This window comes from Babylonia areolata, chromosome 18 (assembly GCF_041734735.1).
Source record: "Babylonia areolata isolate BAREFJ2019XMU chromosome 18, ASM4173473v1, whole genome shotgun sequence".
In the NCBI taxonomy this organism is placed as follows: Eukaryota; Metazoa; Mollusca; class Gastropoda; order Neogastropoda; family Buccinidae; genus Babylonia; species Babylonia areolata.
Window position 1 is genome coordinate 7,857,881 of NC_134893.1, and position 22,339 is coordinate 7,880,219.

Consider the following 22,339-nt stretch of genomic DNA (forward strand, 5'->3'; position numbering starts at 1 on the left):
CCAAAAGATATAAAATCAGTTGTGTTCCTGGGGTACCCCATGTACTCTGAATCGATACAAGCAGGTGTATTCCTCGTTCCCATGGTTGCTGGTGACTCTCAGCTCAACGAACAGAAAAATGCCTGAGTCTTCAATCTGAAAAAGAAGCACACACACACAAAAAAGATGTATACAGCTAATACATGCACAGTGGAAACTAGTTTTTATTCTTTTTTTCATAAAACATACATATAATAAGAAAGTGATGTCTAAGATAAGAAACAAAGCTGTCAAAAGTATCTCTTTTTTTAATTAAATTTTCACTGCAGTGCAGGTTCACATATATATGCATGTGAAAGAAATATTGTCATTATTCACTGAAAGTGGGTTGTAGTGAAACTCATGTAGCCTCCCTCTCTCCCCCAAGCCTACATACCAACCATGTAATTTTGTAATAAATTTAATATTGTAACAACAAATCACCTCTATCAAGTGCAGATCTTTTACACAGGCTATAGAACTTAACACACAGACTGCTGTTATTAATTTAATCATTTAACCTTGTAATAACAAATCACCTCTATCAAGTGCAGATCTTTTACACAGGCTATAGAACTTAACACACAGACTGCTGTTATTAATTTAATCATTTAACCTTGTAATAACAAATCACCTCTATCAAGTGCAGATCTTTTACACAGGCTATAGAACTAACACACAGACTGCTGTTTTGATAACCTGGACAGAAGAAACATGTTCCAGATTTCCATTACTGTAACAATCGTTTTACCTCACTGCCTCAACCTCTATGAACCAAAATGGGACACAGTGAAGGAAACCATTTGTCTGACTTATTAGATATATGCATAACACTGCTTGAATTTTCTTTTCTTTCCATTTTTTTAACAAGCAGTGGTTAATGTTTGATAGAAACTACTTTCACAACACATGCTGTTGTTGGAAACTATGGACAACAGATGTTAGCTGTTTGACTGAAATTCTTAACTGTAACTCGGTTAAGTATGCATGAAGAACTTGATAGATAAAACCATCACATTTGCAGAAATATGAATAATTCTGCATTTGATGATGTCGTCACTATGCCACAGACAACTTACATTTTTAAATAAAGACGAGAACAGGCAGGGTTGTCATAAAGTGGATCAATTCAAAGTCAATGCCAAAGAGGACTTACCTGCACATCAAAGTGTTGCATGGGCGTTCCATCACCATCGTAGTGGTATTCACCCAGTATAACCCCTTCTGTGTCACTCTCTGAACTCAGTCCCTGAACACCAAGCAGAAAAAATGTTGCAATCACCGATAAGCCAACAGTACAGGGGTGGGTGGGTGATGACTGTACCACCAATCCTTGACCATGTCTGTCAGCTTTAAAACCACAGCACTGAGGCCAAAGGGTTGAGTGAAGAGGAGGGAGGGCTGTGCTGTGCTGTGCTGTGTTGTTTTGTGTTGTGCTGTTGTGTGATGTGCTGTGTTGTGCTGTACTGTGCTGTGTTGTTGTGTTGTACACTATGCTGAGCTGTGTTGTGTTGTGCTGTGCTGCACTATGTTGTTTGTTTACTGTGTTGTGCTTTCTGTGTTGTACAGTACTGTCCTTTAGTGCACTACATTGTATTGTATTGCATTGCACTGTGTTGCATTTATTTTTTTCACAACAGATTCCTCACTCCAGTGCAGCTTCACCCTTTTCCCCCTGGTTATTATCATCATCATCATATGATGATTGTGGTGTATGGCCCAGCTGACCACACAGAGCCGTATCAGGGCTGAAAACAGTCCACCCCATTTTACATGAAAAGAAAGAAAATTAGGCACAAGTGCAGTCATATTCATGCACGTAATAAAGCTAACACATGCATCTGATGTTGACCATTCCACCAATTTACCAGCAAACGATTAAACATACCTCTATAAAAATGTAACCTGAACACAAACACAACAATACATAATACACAAAATTATATATAATGACCAGCATTCAAAACAAAAATGCCAGAAAAAATGCAAACACAAAACCAAGCATCCTCTTCCTTCTCCAGACAGCCTCCATAATCAAGACCAAAATAAAACTAAAAATCATCTGACAATTCAAATAAAAATCCTCTGACAATTCATGTCATGTTGATTTTGTCTTCATTTTTGACTCACTTGTGTAAACAAAGTGAGTCTATGTTTTAACCTGGTGTTCGGTTGTGTGTGTGTGTGTGTGTGTGTATGTATGTGTCCGTGGTAAACTTTAACATTGACATTTTCTCTGCAAATACTTTGTCAGTTGACACCAAATCAGGCATAAAAATAGGAAAAATTCAGTTCTTTCCAGTCATCCTGTTTAAAACAATATTGCACCTCTGGGATGGGCACAAAAAAATAAAAAAATGAAGCCAAATTATATGCAAACTGAATTTACTGTTATATTTATATTTTTTTGTATTCTCTAAACTTGGCACTTTGATCTGATATTCTGACACAACAACAAGAGCAGTCATTATTATCATTTTTTGTTCAAACAGGAACTTCTTTTGCAAAGCATGGAAGTTTTATTTATTTTGCAAACGTTTTGCTGCAGATAGTAAAGGAGGGAAACTACTCTGCAATTAATGCTAGGGGACTTAATTTGCTTTAAACTGATCTTTCTCATCTTAAACATTACATTTTGAAATTATACTCAATACATAAAAAGCTTGGATTTTTTTTTTAAAGTGTATCACAAGTGAGTTTTGAAGGCCTTGCCTCCCTTGTTTTTGTTTTGTTTTTCCGAGTGATGTTTTCAAACGTCTTTTGAGAGGGGGGGGGGGATAGAAAGAAAAAATACAGAGAGAGAAGGACACAGAGAAAAAGAGATACACACACATATAATACAACTCCAAAACCCTTAGTCCTACAATGCTAACCATGTGTTCTACAAAATCTAAGCTTGGCCTGGCTGAACTCACCAGGACCAAGAAGTCTTTGGGAGCGCTCTTGTTGTCACCAAAGATGGACTGGGTCTTGCCGATGTGCTCCAAGGTGAACATGGTGGGTTTGATGGGGACGGCCAGCTGAATCACCACCGACCCCTCGTGTCCTTCAAACGGCCAGCAGTTGCCAGGCAACACCTCAGGCTGCACACACGTCAATTTAAAAAAAAAATTTTTTATTGATAATAAAAATTCTCTCCCCCCCCCCATTCTCTCACAAACACACACACACAACACATATACACAGAGTTCCTCTCATACATATAAAACTTTCCACCACCCTCATTTTCTGCCCTAACCCCGCTCCTCTTATGCATACACATATGCACACAGACACCCACACACAGACATGCACATACTTGTCTCTTTTTCAGTCTCATTCATTTTACCACAAACGCAGATATATACACTTTTGTTTAGTGCATGACACTTTGTAAATCAAAGGGGAGAGAAAAAGGCTGTCTACTGTGAATAAATAAATCAATCATGATCAATACCACCATATTTATCTGTCCACTTTCAGTAGAATAAAAATCCTTAATGCATGCCTGTAAGTGTGTGTGTGTGTGTGTGTGTGTGTAGAGAGAGAGAGAGCACTTTTTTTTTAACCTTTCCTATCACACCGCTATCACTTGATCAGTTCAACACAAAGTCCTTGTCAACATATCTGTGCTTCACAACTGTCACTGACCTGAATGACGGTTCTGGGACCATTCACTGTATAATACAGGGGGATGCCCCAGACCTTGACAGTGGCTGCCCGTCTGGAGTAGGTTTTGGAGCATCTGATGTTCACCACACTTCCCCCTGTGCACAGAAAATGACAAGGCACTGAGCACACACTTTAACATTTCCTGACAATTCCAATGCCAGTGATGAATACACCAATGCATCACCTCAACTGCAGATTTAAAATTAAAATCTTTTTGAACTTGAAACACTCTTCTTTCTGCATCTATGATTTTAACATCATCCACAACTATCAACTGAAGATTGAGATACACAAGACGTCCTTAGTCCATACCTATATCCTTGGTCATGGTTTATCTCAAATTTTGGAAGGTGCTATGAAGTTCCAATTGGCATTCCAATTCCACAAAATATTGAGGAAATGATTTTATTTTTATTTTTCCCTCTTATTGAAAAGTTCTGCTGCTCTTATAATGCGACTGAATCTAAAATCATGTTATATTCTTTCCATACATATGAGAGATTTGTTGGTTTCAAAGACTGATCCGTTTTAAACACTGCATGTGCTTTGACAGTTAAACAGAAACAAAATCACATAAAGATATTTTGACAGTTACAGTGCGTTGTGTTAAAATGGTGTTGCACTATATTCTTTTTTCAAATCCACACTTCAAAAAATAAAATGAAAGTTTATATTTGCACATGCGCATGTGCATGACAGAATGTGACATAAGGATAAACAAATAATAAATAATAATAATAATAATGGTATTTATATAGCGCTGGATCTTGTGCAGAGACAAATCAAAGCTCTTTCGCACCAGTCATTCACACGCATGTATAACTCTAATACTGCAGAAACTAAAGACTTGAAAGAGCTGAGTGTGGAGACTTGACGAAGCGAAAAAGGAAGTTCATTCCAATCGCAAGGTCCAGAAACAGAGAAAGAACGGCGGCCAATAGTCGAGTGTTTGAATCTGGGTATGCGTAAACAGAGTGGATCCGAGGCCGATCGTAGTGAGCGAGATGGAGTGTAGAGGTGAAGGCAGCCGCAGAGATAGGAAGGGGCAGTTTTGTGAATGCATCTATAACATAGAGTGCTGATCTTGTACTTTATTCGGTGTGAGACAGGGAGCCAGTGGAGATGTTGCAAAAGAGGAGTGATGTGCTCTTTCTGAGGACGAGTCGGGCAGCAGAGTTTTGTATGCACTGAAGGGGCTGAATGGATGAAGCAGGCAGACCAGACAATAAAGAGTTACAGTAGTCAAGGCGAGAGAGAATGAGAGAAACGACAAGTCTAGATGTTGCGTCAGTGGACAGATATTTCCGGACGGCACTGATGCGTCGCAGTTGACAGTAGCAGGACTGACATGTCTGGGTGATAAATTTTTGCATGGACAGTGTATTGTCAAGGACAACACCGAGGTTCCTGACTGAATGCCTTGAACATGTAACTGAATAAACATTTATGTGCGTGGGCAATACAAAATAACCAAAAAGCACAAAAGTCTTCAGCAAGAAAGTGAATAAACATGTTTGTATGTGGGCAACATTAACACATAAAAAAACCCACAAAAGCCTTGAGTGTGTCAATGAATAAACATAAAAGTGGATTGATGGCCTAGAGGTAACATGTCCGCCTAGGAAGCGAGAGAATCTGAGCACACTGGTTCGAATCACTGCTCAGCCGCCGATATTTTCTCCCCCTCCGCTAGACCTTGAGTGGTGGTCTGGACGCTAGTCATTTGAATGAGATGATAAACCCGAGGTCCCATGTGCAGCATGCACTTAGAGCACGTAAAAGAACCCATGGCAACAAAAGGGTTGTTCCTGGCAAAATTCTGTAGAAAAATTCACTTTGATAGGAAAAACAAATAAAACTGCACGCAGGAAAAAATACAAATAAATAGGTGGCGCTGTAGTATAGCCATGCGCTCTCCCTGGAGAGAGCAGCCCAAATTTCAAACAGAGAAATCTGTTGCGACAAAAAGAGAAATACAATACAATGTATGTGAGCAATATAAACAACCAAAAGGCTCAAACCTACCAGTTGATTCCAAGGCATAGTCTGGCAAGCCTATCTTGTCTGCACTGTACTTCAGCAAAGCAGCATCAATGATTCCTCTGACATCCTGTAAACATTTACACACACAGTCAAACCTAAAATCCATTCTGTATATGATCAGAGACTGGGCTGGAACAGTTTCAAGTAAAAACAGGTGTGTGTCTATCTATGTACATGTGTGTGTACATCATTTAAGTGTGCATGTGCGAGTATTTGTGTGTGTGCTTGTGAGGACGTGCATTGTTCAATCTAACGTAATTTTACTTGAGTGATTTCAGAAACACGTTCATATAAAAAAGCATGTGTAAATGTATGTGTGTACGAGCATGTGTGTAAGAGCATGTGTCTGCATGAGAAAAATTAAAATCTAACATCAAACTTTCCATCCTACAGACATGAAACATAAAACACTAGAACATCAAACACAAATCATATTATTCAAAAAAAAATATTTAAAAAAAAACCAACACAGACAAATCTTCCCTGACAACCCACTCCTTTAAACTAATGAAAAACACCCCAGCACTAGTAAACTGAACTTGTGTGCTTCTCCTCTCCTCTGTCGCTCCCCGTCTGTCTATCTGTGTATATGCATGCATGCACGCATGTGTGTGTCTGTGCACTGTTTGCATGTGTGTCTGTTTGTAAAGCACCAACAGCCCTACTTAGAGAAAAGGCGCTAAATGCTTTCCCATCATTATCATCATGATCAAACCAACACATACATCAGTGGAGACCTGACCGACCACCCCAGCAGCTTACAGGCACTAAATACATTCCTATCATGATCAAACCAACACTTACATCAGTGGAGACCTGACCGACCACCCCAGCAGCTTAAAGGCACTAAATACATTCTCAACATCATTACCTAACCAACACTTACATCAGTGGAGACCTGACCGACCACCCCAGCAGCTTACAGGCACTAAATACATTCCTATCATGATCAAACCAACACTTACATCAGTGGAGACCTGACCGACCACCCCAGCAGCTTACAGGCACTAAATACATTCCTATCATGATCAAACCAACACTTACATCAGTGGAGACCTGACCGACCACCCCAGCAGCTAACAGGCACTAAATACATTCCTATCATGATCAAACCAACACTTACATCAGTGGAGACCTGACCGACCACCCCAGCAGCTAACAGGCACTAAATACATTCCTATCATGATCAAACCAACACTTACATCAGTGGAGACCTGACCGACCACCCCAGCAGCTTACAGGCACTAAATACATTCCTATCATGATCAAACCAACACTTACATCAGTGGAGACCTGACCGACCACCCCAGCAGCTAACAGGCACTAAATACATTCCTATCATGATCAAACCAACACTTACATCAGTGGAGACCTGACCGACCACCCCAGCAGCTTACAGGCACTAAATACATTCCTATCATGATCAAACCAACACTCACATCGGAGGAGACCTGACCGACCACCCCAGCAGCTAACAGGCACTAAATACATTCCTATCATGATCAAACCAACACTTACATCAGTGGAGACCTGACCGACCACCCCAGCAGCTTACAGGCACTAAATACATTCCTATCATGATCAAACCAACACTCACATCAGTGGAGACCTGACCGACCACCCCAGCAGCTTACAGGCACTAAATACATTCCTATCATGATCAAACCGACACTCACATCAGAGGAGACCTGACCGACCACCCCGGCAGCTCCCTGGTCCCTCTCGGCCAGCATGCGGCCCACCTCCCCACGGATGATGCCCAGGAGGGCCGCCTCGTCCTGACAGCACTTCTCAGACATGGTCGCCACGTTGCCGCGCGACGACGTCTCCGAGCTGATGACCCGTGCCCGCAGGTCGGAGATGGTGACCTCCATACTGGCCAGCTTGGCTTCCCAGCTCTTCCGCTCCTTGGCCTGCTCCGTTCCAAGCTTCTCCTCCATGCTGTCCCGCACCGCATAGATGGTGCTGCACGCGCACACAGTGGATTACAGCTTCCTGTATTGTACGGAGTGTATGCTGCTCTGCATGTGCAGACATACAGTAGCATTACAGATTTCTGTATTTTACTGAGCATAGATCGTTCTACAAGTGCAGACAAACAATAGCATTCCAGCTTTCTGTATTGTATAGAGCATAGAGTGTTCTTCATATGCAGACAAACAGTAGCATTACAACGTTTCTGTATTGTATTGAGCATAAACTGCTCTGCATGTACATACACACAGTAGCATTACAACTTTCTGTATTGTATTGAACATAGCCTGCTCTACAAGTGCAAACAAACAGTAGTGTTACAGCTTTCTGTATTGTGTAGAGTATGGATTGTTCTGCATGTACATACATACAGCAGCATTACAGCCTTTTGTATTGTATAGAGCATAGATTGTTCTACACGTGCAGACATACTGCAGCAGTTCAGATTGTTCTGCAGGTGCAGACATACAGTAGCATTTCAGCTTTCTGTATTAGAGCATAGACTGCTTTGCACGTGCACACATACAGTGGCATTACAGCATTCCGTATTGTTTGCAGCATCAATTGCTGAGCAAATGCACACACACACAGAGTAGCACTACAGCCATTTGTACTGTATACAGCACAGGCTGCTCTGCATGTGCAGACATACAGTAGCGTTCCAGATTGTTCTACAAGTGCACACACACAGTAGCATTAAAGCTATGTGTATTGTATAGTGTAGATTGCCCTGACAGAGTGTACATACAGTAGCATTTCAGAAAGCCCTGGAAGTGCATGGATACAGTAGCATTACAGCTTTCTGTTTTGTATACGAGCATAGACTGCTCTGCATTTACATACATGCAGTAGCATTTCAGAGCGCTCTGCAAGTGCACATACAGAGCAGCATTACAGCTTTCTGTATTGTATACAGTGATGATTTTTCTCCATGTGCACACATAAGCAAACTTCATTTGAGATGATCACTTGATGATTATAAATAATGATGATGAGGCTGCTGCTGCTATCCAAGTTGTCTTCTGTTGGGGACTGATTTTATGTCATATTCAGAATACTCCTTTGTAAGTAGTGACTGTACCTATCCATTTTGTGATTCCAAGGCATATTCAAAAGCCCTTACACATTACACAAAGAAAAACAACAACAAAGAATAACATTGTTATTCACAATTCATATTCATAATGATTACACAGAACACTATCCAACAACTTTCAAATATGAACACTTCAGTCAAATGTTCTCAGAAGTGAGTTTCACCCGGTCCAGTTTCCCAGCGAAACACTAGCATTCTATAGTGTTTCCATTTAATCTGCTGCTGTTTGCTTTTCAAAACATACAATCTCTGTTCCCATTTACTGACTTACTCCATCAGCTGCTGCTTGAGGTTTGCAAGATCAGCTTCAGTGAGCTACAGACACACAAAAACAAGAAAAAATAATGATTAGCTGTGAAAGCATCTATTAGTGGATTACTTACGGTAACACACAATAATGATGTTGACCAATTATTTATTGTAAAAGCATCTATTAGTGGATTACTTACGGTAACACACAATAATGATGTTGACCAATTATTTATTGTAAAAGTATCTATTAGTGGATTATTTACAGTAACACACAAAAACAAAAACTATGATAAGTCGACCAATTATTCAATGCAAAAGTATCTATTACTATTAGTGGATTATTTACAGTAACACACAAAAACAAAAAAGATTAGCCAACCAATAATCTATTGTAAAATTATTCTCTTTGTGGATTATTCACAGTAAAAGCACAATGGTTACTCTCCCACCTTGGAAAAGATACATGATCAAAATGTGTCATTTAAACTGATTTTAACAGCATCATGTATGTCTTTGTGTGAGTGTCTTTGTGTGTGCATTTCAAGAAAAAATCTAAAATATTTTAGAATTCAAACTTCTGTTCAGTTCTGTTACTTAAGGAGGAGGGGTCATTGCAGTCGGACAAATCCATACACACCACATCTGCTAGCAGCGTAACCCAACACGTTTAAACAGGCTTTGAGGGAAAATAAAAATAAAACAAAGTATTGTACAATACTTAAACAAATAAATGAATAAATAATTAAATCAATGAACCACAATAAGTCACTGAATGAATTAATTCAAACTGCAACAGTGAACAACAACAAACATATCTCAGCACCACTTCCACACAGTTTTTCGGTTGTTTTTTTTTGTTTTCCGCCTCAGTTGCATGCAGGTCATGGAGCACCCAGACTCTTCATTTGTTTCTTCTATTGCTTCACTAGCTTCCATCAATGGCCCAAAAAAAATCCAAAACTTTTTACTTTTTTTATTTTTTGTAATTTTTCACATCGATTTTCCAAAAAAAATGCATAGTTTGTTTCCTATGTATTGTTTTAAATAACAAATGATCACAGTTGACTACTCTTGTTTCATGGACAATTTCGGTAATGAAGTACACGTATGGAGGTGTCTGAGTTTTTGGTTGTTCAAGTGTGTGTGTGTGTGTGTGTGTGTGCGTGCGTGCGTGCGTGCGTGCGTGCGTGCGTGCGTGTCAGTGTCAGTGTATTGTGTGTGTGTGTGTGCGAGTGAGTGTGTGTGGGTTACTTCCATCCATGGCTACATACCATGCCTTTGGCCACCAACGCTGCCAGCTGTGTCTCAAGGGCATCCAAACGAAGCCCAGCATCCTGGAACCCATTGATGACCATGTCAAACTGTTTCTTACGCATGGCACTTCATTTTCTACAACATCCAGTAATTCATTTCACTTCACCTCAAAACAAAGCATGCATAACATTAACACAACAATAATGCACAAAAAATAAAATAAAATAAAAAATAAAAAAAATATAAAAAATTAAAAAAATTCAACATTCTCCAACATATCTCAACAAAATATACTGATTTTTTTTTTCTTTAAGTTAAGAGTCCTCAAGGAATCAGAGGAAACAAAATGTGGAATCATCCTTTCCTCACATCAATGATCAACTTGAAAAATAAATACCTGTTCAAAACACACTGCGACAGTACATGTTTGTCACAATCATATTTTATCTACAACCCTCAGCTTCAGTCTCCCTGAAAGTTACCAGGCAACCAGAAAAAAAAATAATCCCTAAGATTCTTCCCCCTGCCCTTCTGCCCCCCTACACTCCCATCCATACCCTTCCCGACCCCCACCACCAGCCCTCTTCAACAATAATAATAATGGTACTTATAATAATAATAATAATGGTACTTATATAGTGCTGAATCTTGTGCATAGACAAATCTAAGCGTTTTCGCACCAGTCATTCTCATGCACGCATAACTCTAAAACTGGAACCACTGCAACCTCTTACTTCACGACCTATATCATCCGTATGAGTTTGTTTTCTGTTATATGCTGAGCCAACTGAAGGCCCAGAACTGAATGAAACATCAAGCACATGCTGTTTTCACTATAATCTCATTACAGGCTATCTGGAATCGTACAAGTGTTTTTGTTTTTTGTTAATTTGTAGGGGTTTGGCGTTGTTGTTTTTCTGTTTATGTTAGGCCTTAGGGGCAGGGGAAACCAGGGTTGTCCGGGTTTTCGCTGCGGAGCAGGGCTTTGGTTTCTTTTTGAAAAATTCTTAAGACAATCACGAAGTATTTCCCCCTCCTTTCAGCCCAGTATTTCTTATTTTTCTTTAAAAATCATAATTAAAAACAAGAAAAAAAAACAAACTTTCCAGCTGACTCCACCTACCTGTGTCTTAACGTGGAGCTCAGCTAGCTGTTTCTCCACAATGTCCAGTCGCTGCCTGGCATCATCCTGGCTCACTTTCAGGGCGTCCTGCAACATTACCAAAACACTGATGTAAGGCATCCACATGGGGCAGGTCTATCTTTATCCATGACATAAACAATATCTTCACTTTATGTATGCAAATAAATACAATGGTATGGTCCTCTAACAAGATCCAATTGTCTTGCAAGGAACTATTGAGCGAGTGAGATGGGTGGGGAAGATAGAAAAAACACAATGGACTGACAACAATGCAGATTAAACAGGAATACCATTTGCAGAGACTCTGGCCTTGACACACAGCCAACAGACCTGAAGGAATCCTGTGAACACTCAACCAAATCACTTAACACTGTTAAAGATGAAGAAAAAGAATGTGTGCAGAAAGTTCCAAAAACTAATCAAAACAACTCTTGACTGAATGTCAAGAAACAGACAGTCGGTTGACTTAAGATATTTATTTGTCACAGTTAGCATGTGTACATCCAAGCTGGCTTTGTAGCCGTCTTTACTGGTTGATGAATACACAGGCATGTATGTGTGAATGTACATAATTGTGTGTGTGTGTGTGTGTGTGTGTGTGTGTGTGTGTGTGTCTGCATGAGTGAATTTCATGTGCATCTATTGCTTTTAGCTTAGAATTTTGGATGGTTTACTGTGTGATCCAATCATCTATGTTATTTTCTCATTTTATGCATAAGTACTGGGTTATGTCACAGAAGGATTGGTGTAGTATAAGTAATGGGTTAGCATAAACGTTTGTCTCTTTTGATCTTTGCTTCATATGAATGATTTTAATGCACTGTCATTCTGTCTTTATACTGTATATTCAAAAGTTACAATTTATATGCTGACAGAATATGTAGCAGGCGTTTATAAATTTCACTTTCCCAATGGCCATAAAAAGCTATGGCACATTCAACATTTTTCTTCTCTTTTTTATTTTTTTTATTACACGAGTGAAATTCTAATGCAAAGTTTACCTGACTGGCGTTCCTCCCGTCCTTGATGATGGCCAGCAGACTGAGTCTCAGGGAGTCCAGCTGAGGGGACAGCAGCCCCTTCACCAGGTCCTCAATCTCCGACTGGGTCAGCCAGTCCTGCTTCTCCTCTTTCTGCAGCTGGAGCAGGATCCGCTGCACCTGATCGCTCAGGTCTGGCGTCTGCTGGCACCAACACCAAAAACGTGAATTAACTCACTCAGTACGGCCAGTCCTCTCTTCTCCTCTACACAGACCCCTCGGATGTCCAGTGGGTGTCTGAATGACCAAACCTTTAGCTTCCGTTGTCAGAATTGTGGTATTCTTTGTCAACATTCACGTTTTCAGTATTAGAGCCTTCCGCTTGCAGTATTTTGATAATGGTAATTGGGGTGAAACGCTGTTAACGTCGTCTCTTTCGCCGTTCGTATGGAAAGAGTTAACTCATTCTACACCAGGTATGGGTTAACTTGTACCATGATTACTTCCCCTGTGGACCAGGAACGAGTATTCTCATATCTACACACTATTCTAATTTTGTTTATTCTTGCTTGGTACAACTGGCATTCTAAACTGAACTGATTATGGAAATATAAAAACGAAGCTTCTTTTAACTGATAAAACCAACAATTCTCCATCGATTTTCACTGTTTTAAAAAACCACCATACATTTTACTGCAGTGGTCTCATGTAGAGCTGGTCCAAGGGAGTAGCAGGCATGTAGCTGTGGGGTAGAATAAGTTAATTAAAGTTCATAATGTTTGGTGGGGAGGTGGGGTGAGGGGTTGGGGAGGGGTTGGGATCGGGTCTGGGGGGATCATGGGGGGAGGGGGGGGGATCAGAGGGGCCCTAAAAATGCTTGAACTGTGCCGAAACTTTGTTGAAGGTTGAAACTGTGCCCAAACTATGTCAGTATGTCACCAGAAAAGTTATGTTGTGTTCCTTCCCCTGCAAACCAGTCTGAATAACTGGAGCTCCATGCCAGAGCACTGTTCAGGCATTGGTACGAAAATATGTGCAATGGTGTTTGAACAGCGCAGGAGTGCAGGACTGAATGAGTTAAAGGCATTGAATGTGAAAGTAATAAACCACTGCTGCAGACACACCCACACAAAGAGAATTTATACTCACACAGACCTTTTTTTTTTTTTAATCAAATGATGTCCTTATCAACTAATTCAAAATGTGGCTGTTGAATTAAACCTTACTTGGGCAGTAAGTTCTGTAAGTCTAGTTTGTGACTCGAATTTAGATTAAATCTTTGAAAAAAACAAACACACACACCCTTCTCACAGACTTTCATCAAAACTCCATTCTTTTTTTTCTGGTTTTGTTTGTTTGTTTTTTTAAGTTAAGCACAGTCTTCTGTGTCAATGTCAATCCTGTTGAGAGTTGTTATTTTAGAAACAGGAATATCAGGAAGGTTTATCTAAAAGCCATAAACACAAATGATCCACAAAAATGATTCCACAAATAGAACATAAAACTGTCTACAGATACAACACACACACCCACACACACACACACACACACACACACCGAGAAAAGAAAGCAACAGCTGAATAACACTTTTCAAGGCAAACAAGAACCATTCTTGAACAGAATGCTTACAACTTTAAAGAGTTCATCGATCAAGTACCTGTGTTTTGTCCCTGAGAGCTGCCATCTGTTCCTCCACAGTTTTTAACCGCAACCTGGCATCCTCCACAATCGCCTTGAGGTCACCCTGCAACATCACACCTGCTGTCAGTGTGTGGGTGTGTGTGTGTGTGTGTGTGTGTGTGTGTGTGTGCCGTGGAAGCTGCGATACATAGACTAGAAATGAGTGTGTGGAGGAGGGGGGTAGAGGAGGTGCAGGGTAATGTGTGGTGTGTGTGTGTGTGTGTGTGTGTGTGTGTGTTGGAGCTCATGTACGTTTATATGTATTTGACTGTGCTTTCATATCTGTGAAACTGCGTGTTTGGTGCATATCTGTTATGCATGTGTGGGTGTATGTGTGAATGTGCGTCTTCATGTTTTACATTTATCTGCTTATTTATCATCATTGTTGTCTTATTTATTTAATTATTTATTTATTATTATTATCTTATTATTATTTTCATTACTACTACCTTTTTTTTTATATCATAATTATTATTTATTTATTTACTTATGTAAGCTTATCTTGGGTTGGGTTGGTGGGTTACACTGCTGGTCAGGCATCTGCTTGGCAGATGTGGTGTAGCGTACATGGATTTGTCCGAACGCAGTGACGCCTCCTTGAGCTACTGAAACTGAAACTGAAACTGTCAGTCACAGTATGGCACTGGTCCCCAAATCTGGTTTGGTCGTGGGAGTGCTGCACTGCTGAACGCAACGTTCTCCATTTCCAGCAGTCGTGGGATAGGGCCAGAGTTTCGGCATAGCTCCTCTGGGTTCAGTCGGTGACGTTGTCTGCCCACTTCTTTCGCTGTTGGCCTCGTCTCATTTTCCGCTGCACTGTTCCCTGAAGGATGGTCTTAGAGAGCCCGTCAGATCTTGTCATGTATGAGCAGTGGTAGATGGTGTGGCACCCGGAAGCAGAGTGGTGCATAACTGATGCAGCAAGCTGGCAATGAGTTGCTGGTTGTTTGGTTGAGCAGCTTGCTGATCCGCCTTTAGTGAGTGGGAAACAGGAGCAACCGGCTGTATGGCAGATGGTGTCATCACCGCATAGCTTGTAGGGGCCGAGCACACACCTGCACTGAAGGCGAAGGGTGGTGTCGGAGCAAGGGAAGTAACTGCGCTAGCTAGCGGGACAAAGGGGAGGTTACCTACTTCCGGGAGGTTATCGGCCGTAGTTGCTTTCTTTTTCTCCGCATAGGCGGATAGTAGTTTGCACAGGACAGGAATGTCAGACCCCTGCCGGAGTCTGCACTAGTTGGGTCACGGAATTTGCATTTCAATCCAAGATGATATAGCATGAATGGCAACACAAAATCTATCAGGCTTAGATTTGCATCCTGTGTTCCCACCTTTTTTTTTTTTCTTTTTTTTTTTTAGTTTACGTCCTCTTACCAACAGTTTTTTTCTTGTTCCTTATTCCTCCTGGTTTTCTTTTTATCATGTTTATCTTATCTGCTATCATAATTTAAGAAAGTCTTGTGACTATCATAATGTGATATCTGAAAAAAAAAGTTTGAAAAAAATTAAACTTTTTAAAAGATTTAATTAATAAATACCTGTCTAATCAATCCTTTCACTTAAATATATCCAACCAATAATAATGTATTAGTGTAAGTAGCTTTTTAATTATGTGTAACTGGTAATGATACATACATATATATATATATATATATATATATATATATATATATATATATATGAAACATACATGTCTCATAAGTACCTGTATTATCAATCTTTTCCCTTAAATATATCCAACCAATAATGACATATTTGTGTGATGTAAGTAGCTTTTTAATCACATGTAATTGATAATGATATATATGTGAAACATACATGTTTCAAAATGTTAGGTTTCTCATTTTTGTGCTTTATATAAAATCCACAGTATCAGTGAATAACTCTTTAGCATCAGCTCGAAATAAACAAAACATTCTTTTTCAATTTTAAAAAGTTAATAAAAAAGTAATCAAATAAAACGACTATTCCAAAATGGAAGGCATGTTTGACCATGTGAGTCAAGAGATCACATACCCACTGCCACCCTACCTGCTCAATGCTGCCGTCTTTGAAACTGTTCAGCAGACTCAACCGCAGAGATTCAGTCTCAGAGGTGAGCAGCCCTTGAACCAGGACCTCTACTTCTGACTGGGTCAGCCAGTCTCGCTTCTCGTCCTTTTGCAGCTGGAGAAAGATCTGCTGTACCTCCTGGTGGATGTTTTGGTTCTGCAACACATGATTGTAAACCTGACTGGGATACCCTGCACTTCCAGGCTTGGGGTGAGTCCTGTCAAAAGTCTTTGGTGTCAGCAGATTCATGGGGGAACTGTCGCTGGAGGGATGTGATGGTGGTCTCAACTATGGGGGGGATTGCTCACTCAGTCTACCTCCACAACTATGCAGTTATTGTCATCAGTTGGGGTCTCAGTAGGTGGTGTCCTGTGTATGTTAAATCCAAACAGGCGCTACTGAACACCTTAAAAATGTGACTCAGCAACAGTGATACAATATATCAAAAAAGACCATAATCTGTACAGAGTGGTGACCTGTACTTTTAAAGCCTGAAAGAAAAAGACTGAAATAAAAGCTTTTGGAGACAAAAAAAAACAGTATTAAATAAACAGTCCAAACAAACGGGACGAGCATTTTATGTTTATATTTTTAGTTGTCATCCAGAAATACCAGACTTTAAAATATGTCCAAATTGTAAAAGATTATATTCTTAAAAGCTGTCATCCAGAAATACCAGACTTTAAAACTATGTACAATCTACTGTAGTCTGGATTAGTCCAGTCTGTCAACATATCTAAAATCTATTCTTCACAAACAGTACCAAAATATAATTATAAATAAAATAAACACTAAAGAATTCCAAATGACAGTCACCAACCTTGGCTGTATTCAAGAGTTCTGCAAGTTGTTTTTCCATGGCATCCAAACGCACATGGGCACCCTGAGCAACAACAATAAAAAATTTTAAAATTTAAATCCCACACGTTAAAAAAAAGAAAGCAATAAATTTCTGAGTGTTTCTGAATCTTTCACAACTTTATCCAACACTATATCTGAAATGTATGCAGTTTATGCTGATAGTTCTATTCATCTACAAGTTAATTGTTCTCATAAGCCTGCTAGACAAAGATGCTCACATTCTGTCTCCAGTCAGATACATCCGTGTCTCCTGTATAATTTTTTTTTTTTCACAGAACTGAAAGAAATGAATTTGGTATACATACATATATGCACATATATTTGTATTTTTTTGTATTTGTATTTCTTTTTATCACAACAGATTTCTCTGTGTGAAATCCAGGCTGCTATCCCCTGGGAGAGCGCATCGCTACACTGCAGCGCCACCCTTTTTTGGGTGTTTTTTTTTCCTGCGTGCAGTTTTATTTGTTTTCATATCAAAGTGGGCTTTTCTACAGAACTTTGCCAGGAACAACCCTTTTGTTGCCGTGGGTTCTTTTACGTGCGCTAAGTGCATGCTGCACACAGGAACTCGGTTTATCGTCTCATCCAAATGACTAGCATCCAGACCAGCACTCAAGGTCTACTGGAGGGGGAGAAAATGTCGGCAGCTGAGCTGTGATTCGATCCACCGCACTCAGATTCTCTCACTTCCTAGGTGGACACGTTACCTCTAGGCCATTACTCCACATCATGAGTGTGTGTTAGTGGTGATGGGGTAGGTGAATATCTATCTATCAATCTATTCATCTGTGCGTGTGTGTGTGTATGTGCGTGTGCGTGTGCGTGTGTGTGTGTGCGCGCGCGCGCGCGCCTGGACTACCTTAAATAGTTCAATGGAAAAAACACACAAAAATACAAACACATACACATACATACATTGTATTAAACCACTCACTTTCAAGCACCAATCTGACATGTGATCCCACAACTCTGGTTTACAGAGTCAAACCACACAACCACTATACTAAACTGTAGTAAACCCCAGATACACTGTCAAATTCTTATAACTCATTTCAAGGTTACCGTTAAAAATCACTCACTTCTCACAATAGCCAAACCTATTTCTAAAAGCCTCAATGGATTATTGTAACCATTGTTTAGTACACATTCTATATATATCTATATCTCTCTCTACCTCTCTCTCTCTCTCTCTCTCTCTATATATATATATATATATATATATATATAAGAGAGAGAGAGAGAGAGAGAGATAAAACCACAAATAAATAGAAATAGAGCAAATGAAAAATGTTTCAATTTCATCATGAACAAACAAAATTATCAATATGATACAGTCATAATGTGATAACAACAAATGATTCTTAGATCTGTCTAAATTTTAATTTTTAAAAACAAAACCCCTTGTAAGAAGACTTAAAAAGGGGGAAAAAAAAACAAAAAAAACTGAAAGGCCAAAATAACGACAAAGTCACCTGATCCGTGCTGCCCTCTTTCGCCACACTGAGCAGGTTGAGGCGCAGGGACTCCATCTGAAGGCTGAGCATGCTCTTCACAAGCTCTTCAATCTCTGAGCGGGTCATCCAGTCCTGGTTCATCACCTTTGGCTTCATCTCATTGTACAGGTTCAAGATGTTCACCGTTTCTTCCTGCCCATTTTCATGTTTCCATGGCGTGAATGATGCGTGCATCATGCTCATCAAAAAGGTGTGTTGGTCTTTAGGGCATAAGTATCCATATCGTTCATTCATCTCTCACTGTACAAGCTGAGGATGTTCACAGTTTCTGCCTGCCCATTTTCATGTTGTCAGGGTGTGAATGACTGCAGTATTCCCCAGTGATGTGACCAAACAAAATACTATAATTTTTCCAAACCAGACTGAAAATTTTCCATACCAAACACAAAGCCAATCAGATATTTATCTGCAACACCACTAACAAAAGTGACAGGTGGATATCCGAGGTGATGTCTAGTTTCAATAACTTTTTTTTTTTTTTTTTTTTTTTTTTACTGTTTGTTTTTTTAAATGCATCAAGCTCTTCGCTCAATAGTACTGGTCAAACGTTCCATCAAAATTCTGAGACATCACCCTCCATTTCTCCAGACCCTCAGAAGCAAAACACGTTTTTCTATAACTTTTCCAGCTGCCCTGAAAATGGTTCTCCCACTTTCCCAATACTTTTCCTGACTTCCATGACTGCACAAACACTGTGATGAGTATCATGGTATTGATTAAAGAGGTGTTCAGGTCTCTTGCGCTTTATATTCTGATCTCTCCTTCTACAAGCTGAGGAGGTTCACCATTTCTTCCTGCTTGTTTCACCATTGATGGCATCATATCTAGAATCATCTTATATTTTGATGTATCTAAAACTCAACTGTGTTGGTCTTCAGAACTTTCATTTGCCTTGAATGTGTTTGTGGCTCAGGCAAGCAAGTGAGAGAGGGAAAGAGAGAGAGAGAATGTGTGTGTGTGTGTGTGTGTGTGTGTGTGTGTGTGTGTGTGTGTGTATCACTGCGTGTGTCACAGTGTGTGTGTGAATGTCACTATGTGTGAGAGAGAGAGAGAGAGAGTACATATATGTGTGCGAGGCAAAGGCAACTTTTATTTTTATTTACAAGCACAAATTCAAGGACTGGCGATTACAATCAGCTCAAACCAAAATTATTTCTTCCCTACAACAACACGAGTCAAAGATAATCTCAATTATCTATCAGAATCTGTAAATCAATTAAAGCAATTTTTTTTTTTTTACACATAAATACATAATTTTTTTTTCAAGCTTATCAACTTGAAGAAGAAAAAATTCAAACACTGGAAATGAATGGAAACTGACAGTTCAAACACATTCACAGCTACCTTAGTTTTGCCAATGAATGCTGCCATCTGCTGTTCCACACTGTCCAAACGTTGCTTTGTCCCATCCTGACTTGACTGCAAGACTGCCTGTAACATTCCCACTATAATCAGCATTGCATGTTACACATATAAAATCGTTTTAGTACTGGAAAAAAAAAAAAAAAGCGGTATTATACATTTCTCCCTTGATCAGTACAAACTGGAATTTTATTAGATGTATTTGCCACCCCTGCCACACCTTTCTTTATTTCTCCTTTGTGTTATATATTACAAGAATGTGGACACTTGCTAAATGAAAGATTGATTCTTCAGTTCAAGTTTGTCACATTCTGATCATTGTTCCTGACATACTCCCACTTCTAAAACAAAAATAAACAAAGCAACAACAACAAAAAAGAACATACACAGGAACATACACACATATGCACACACACCTGAACATACCTCACACCTTCCAACACACACAGAAGAATGCATGTAAGTGAACACAAACACACACAAGAACACACACCCACACTCTCCATCCACACTTGCAAAAACACACACACATACTTTCTTATTCCCAATAAGCACACACATAGCCACACACGAGAACACACACCTACACTCTACCACACACTTCCCCTCTACAAACATATATTTGTATACAAACACACACACATTCCTCAGAACACACAACCCCCACACACATAAACAAACACACACACAAACAAACCGACACACACCCAACATACATACGAAGAACAAATGTAAGTTCACACAAACACACAAGAACACACGCACACATACTCTCTAAAACACACAAATATACACACACCTATCCCAACACATACACACACGGGAACACCCCCCACCCTTCCCACACACATTCACCAACCCTTACACACACACACACACACACACTCACTCTCCCACCCACCCACCCATCTCCCATGCCCCCCACCCCCCACCCCCCACACACACACAATTCAAGCAACAGTACCTGATGTGAGCTGCCCTCCTTGGCGATGTTCATGACGCTGAACTGCAACGACTCCAGCTGGGGGCTCAGCATGCCTTGCACCAGGTCCTCAATCTCCGACCGTGTCAGCCACCTGCGCTCCCCACCTTCCCCCTCTGCCGGCAGGATGTATTCCACCCTCCTGAACAGGTGGGAGGTGTACGTGATGACCTGTGTCAAAGATTCCGAAACCCACCATTTTACAACTTGCAACACTGAACTGGTTTTATTTCTTCTCAACTGTTTATAATCAATAGGATATTTTCTGCCCTTCTGGGGAGGTGGGAAGTGTACATGATGACCTATGAAAAGATCCAAGCCACACCATGTTATGACTTGCAACACTGAACTGGTTTTATTCTCATCTGTTTATCATCTATATGATGTCTTCTGCCAAGTTAAAAAATGTGAACAAATGCATTTTCTCAAGCAGCCCATTCTTCAGATTGTTTAGATCTTGAACCAAAATATCAAATTATGCAAACACCACTGTCATTGAATCTTACTGTCTCTCACCCCTTCTGATATCACACACACACACACACACACACACACACACACACACACACACACACACACACACACACACCAATAAAAATAAGGAATAACAATCTAACTTCATAGTACAGCAAGAGCATCAAATGCTATATCAACCTGTCTTTCACAATTCTCAAATGGGGTGACCTTCTGAACAGTTTACATATGCTAGGTTAAAGTTAAACACAAGTGTCATGAATGTATTCAAACAAAACCATGCAGTGAATTGAAGATGACCCATAGCAAACCCCCAACCCCTCCCCTCGCATCCACCCCTTCCCAATCAACCCTAAACATAAACGTACCTGGTCAAAGGTGGCAATCCTCCAGTTTGTCTTGTGCAGGTAGTATCCTGAAACACCCTCACACAAAATGTTAGGACAAGCCATGCTTGCTGTTTAGTTTTGTGTATCATGGCTAGACATGATCTGAACTGACTCTAGCCAAGAAATAGGAACATACTTGAAAAACCATAATCATTATTCAAGGGCATACACAGAAAACCATCAGTATTATTCAGGGAGGGGCGGGGGGAAGGGGGGGGGGGATATGCTCCCCCACTGCCAAATACAAAAAATAAACAGTCACCAACAGTCTCGTAAAATCTGCTAGAGCAGACTCTGCATGGTTCTTTTTGTGTGTTATTTTGGGTTGCTGTTTTTGGGTTTGTTTGTTTTTATCTGCAATTAACCAAACAATTATGATGCCATCAAAATAAATCTGAACTTGACCAACTATTCTTTTACTTTCAAAACCAACCCCTAAATGAAAAACTATCTGTGCACATCACTGCTGATTTCCTTCCTTTTCTGGTTTCAATTCACAGAGTGACACAGACTTTTGCTGTGTTTCACTCACCCTCCCTCTCACCAACCCACCCTGTCCCCTCCCCCACACCCACCACTCACCCTGCCTCTCACCAACCCACCCTGTCCC

The 22,339-nt window shown here is 40.1% G+C and overlaps 1 protein-coding gene across 6 annotated transcripts in view; it reads right to left on the reverse strand.

Moving 5' to 3' along the window:
- Positions 1–22,339, reverse strand: part of LOC143292413 (uncharacterized) — a 48,410-nt gene continuing 26,071 nt past the window's right edge. For 5 of the 6 annotated variants that reach the window (XM_076602661.1, XM_076602660.1, XM_076602657.1 and 2 more), the window contains 17 exons: positions 21,709–21,755; positions 20,849–21,037; positions 19,867–19,953; positions 18,481–18,654; positions 16,965–17,027; positions 16,124–16,300; positions 14,070–14,156; positions 12,434–12,616; positions 11,412–11,498; positions 10,306–10,368; positions 9,054–9,097; positions 7,389–7,677; positions 5,695–5,779; positions 3,649–3,764; positions 2,934–3,101; positions 1,175–1,267; positions 1–135 (listed from right to left, as the gene is read on the reverse strand). In XM_076602661.1, the coding sequence (XP_076458776.1) occupies positions 16–135; positions 1,175–1,267; positions 2,934–3,101; positions 3,649–3,764; positions 5,695–5,779; positions 7,389–7,677; positions 9,054–9,097; positions 10,306–10,368; positions 11,412–11,498; positions 12,434–12,616; positions 14,070–14,156; positions 16,124–16,300; positions 16,965–17,027; positions 18,481–18,654; positions 19,867–19,953; positions 20,849–21,037; positions 21,709–21,755 (2,072 nt within the window). In that variant the 3' untranslated portion in view covers positions 1–15. The remainder of the gene's footprint in view (positions 136–1,174; positions 1,268–2,933; positions 3,102–3,648; positions 3,765–5,694; positions 5,780–7,388; positions 7,678–9,053; positions 9,098–10,305; positions 10,369–11,411; positions 11,499–12,433; positions 12,617–14,069; positions 14,157–16,123; positions 16,301–16,964; positions 17,028–18,480; positions 18,655–19,866; positions 19,954–20,848; positions 21,038–21,708; positions 21,756–22,339) is intronic. The other variant, XM_076602656.1, reaches the window with a different exon arrangement.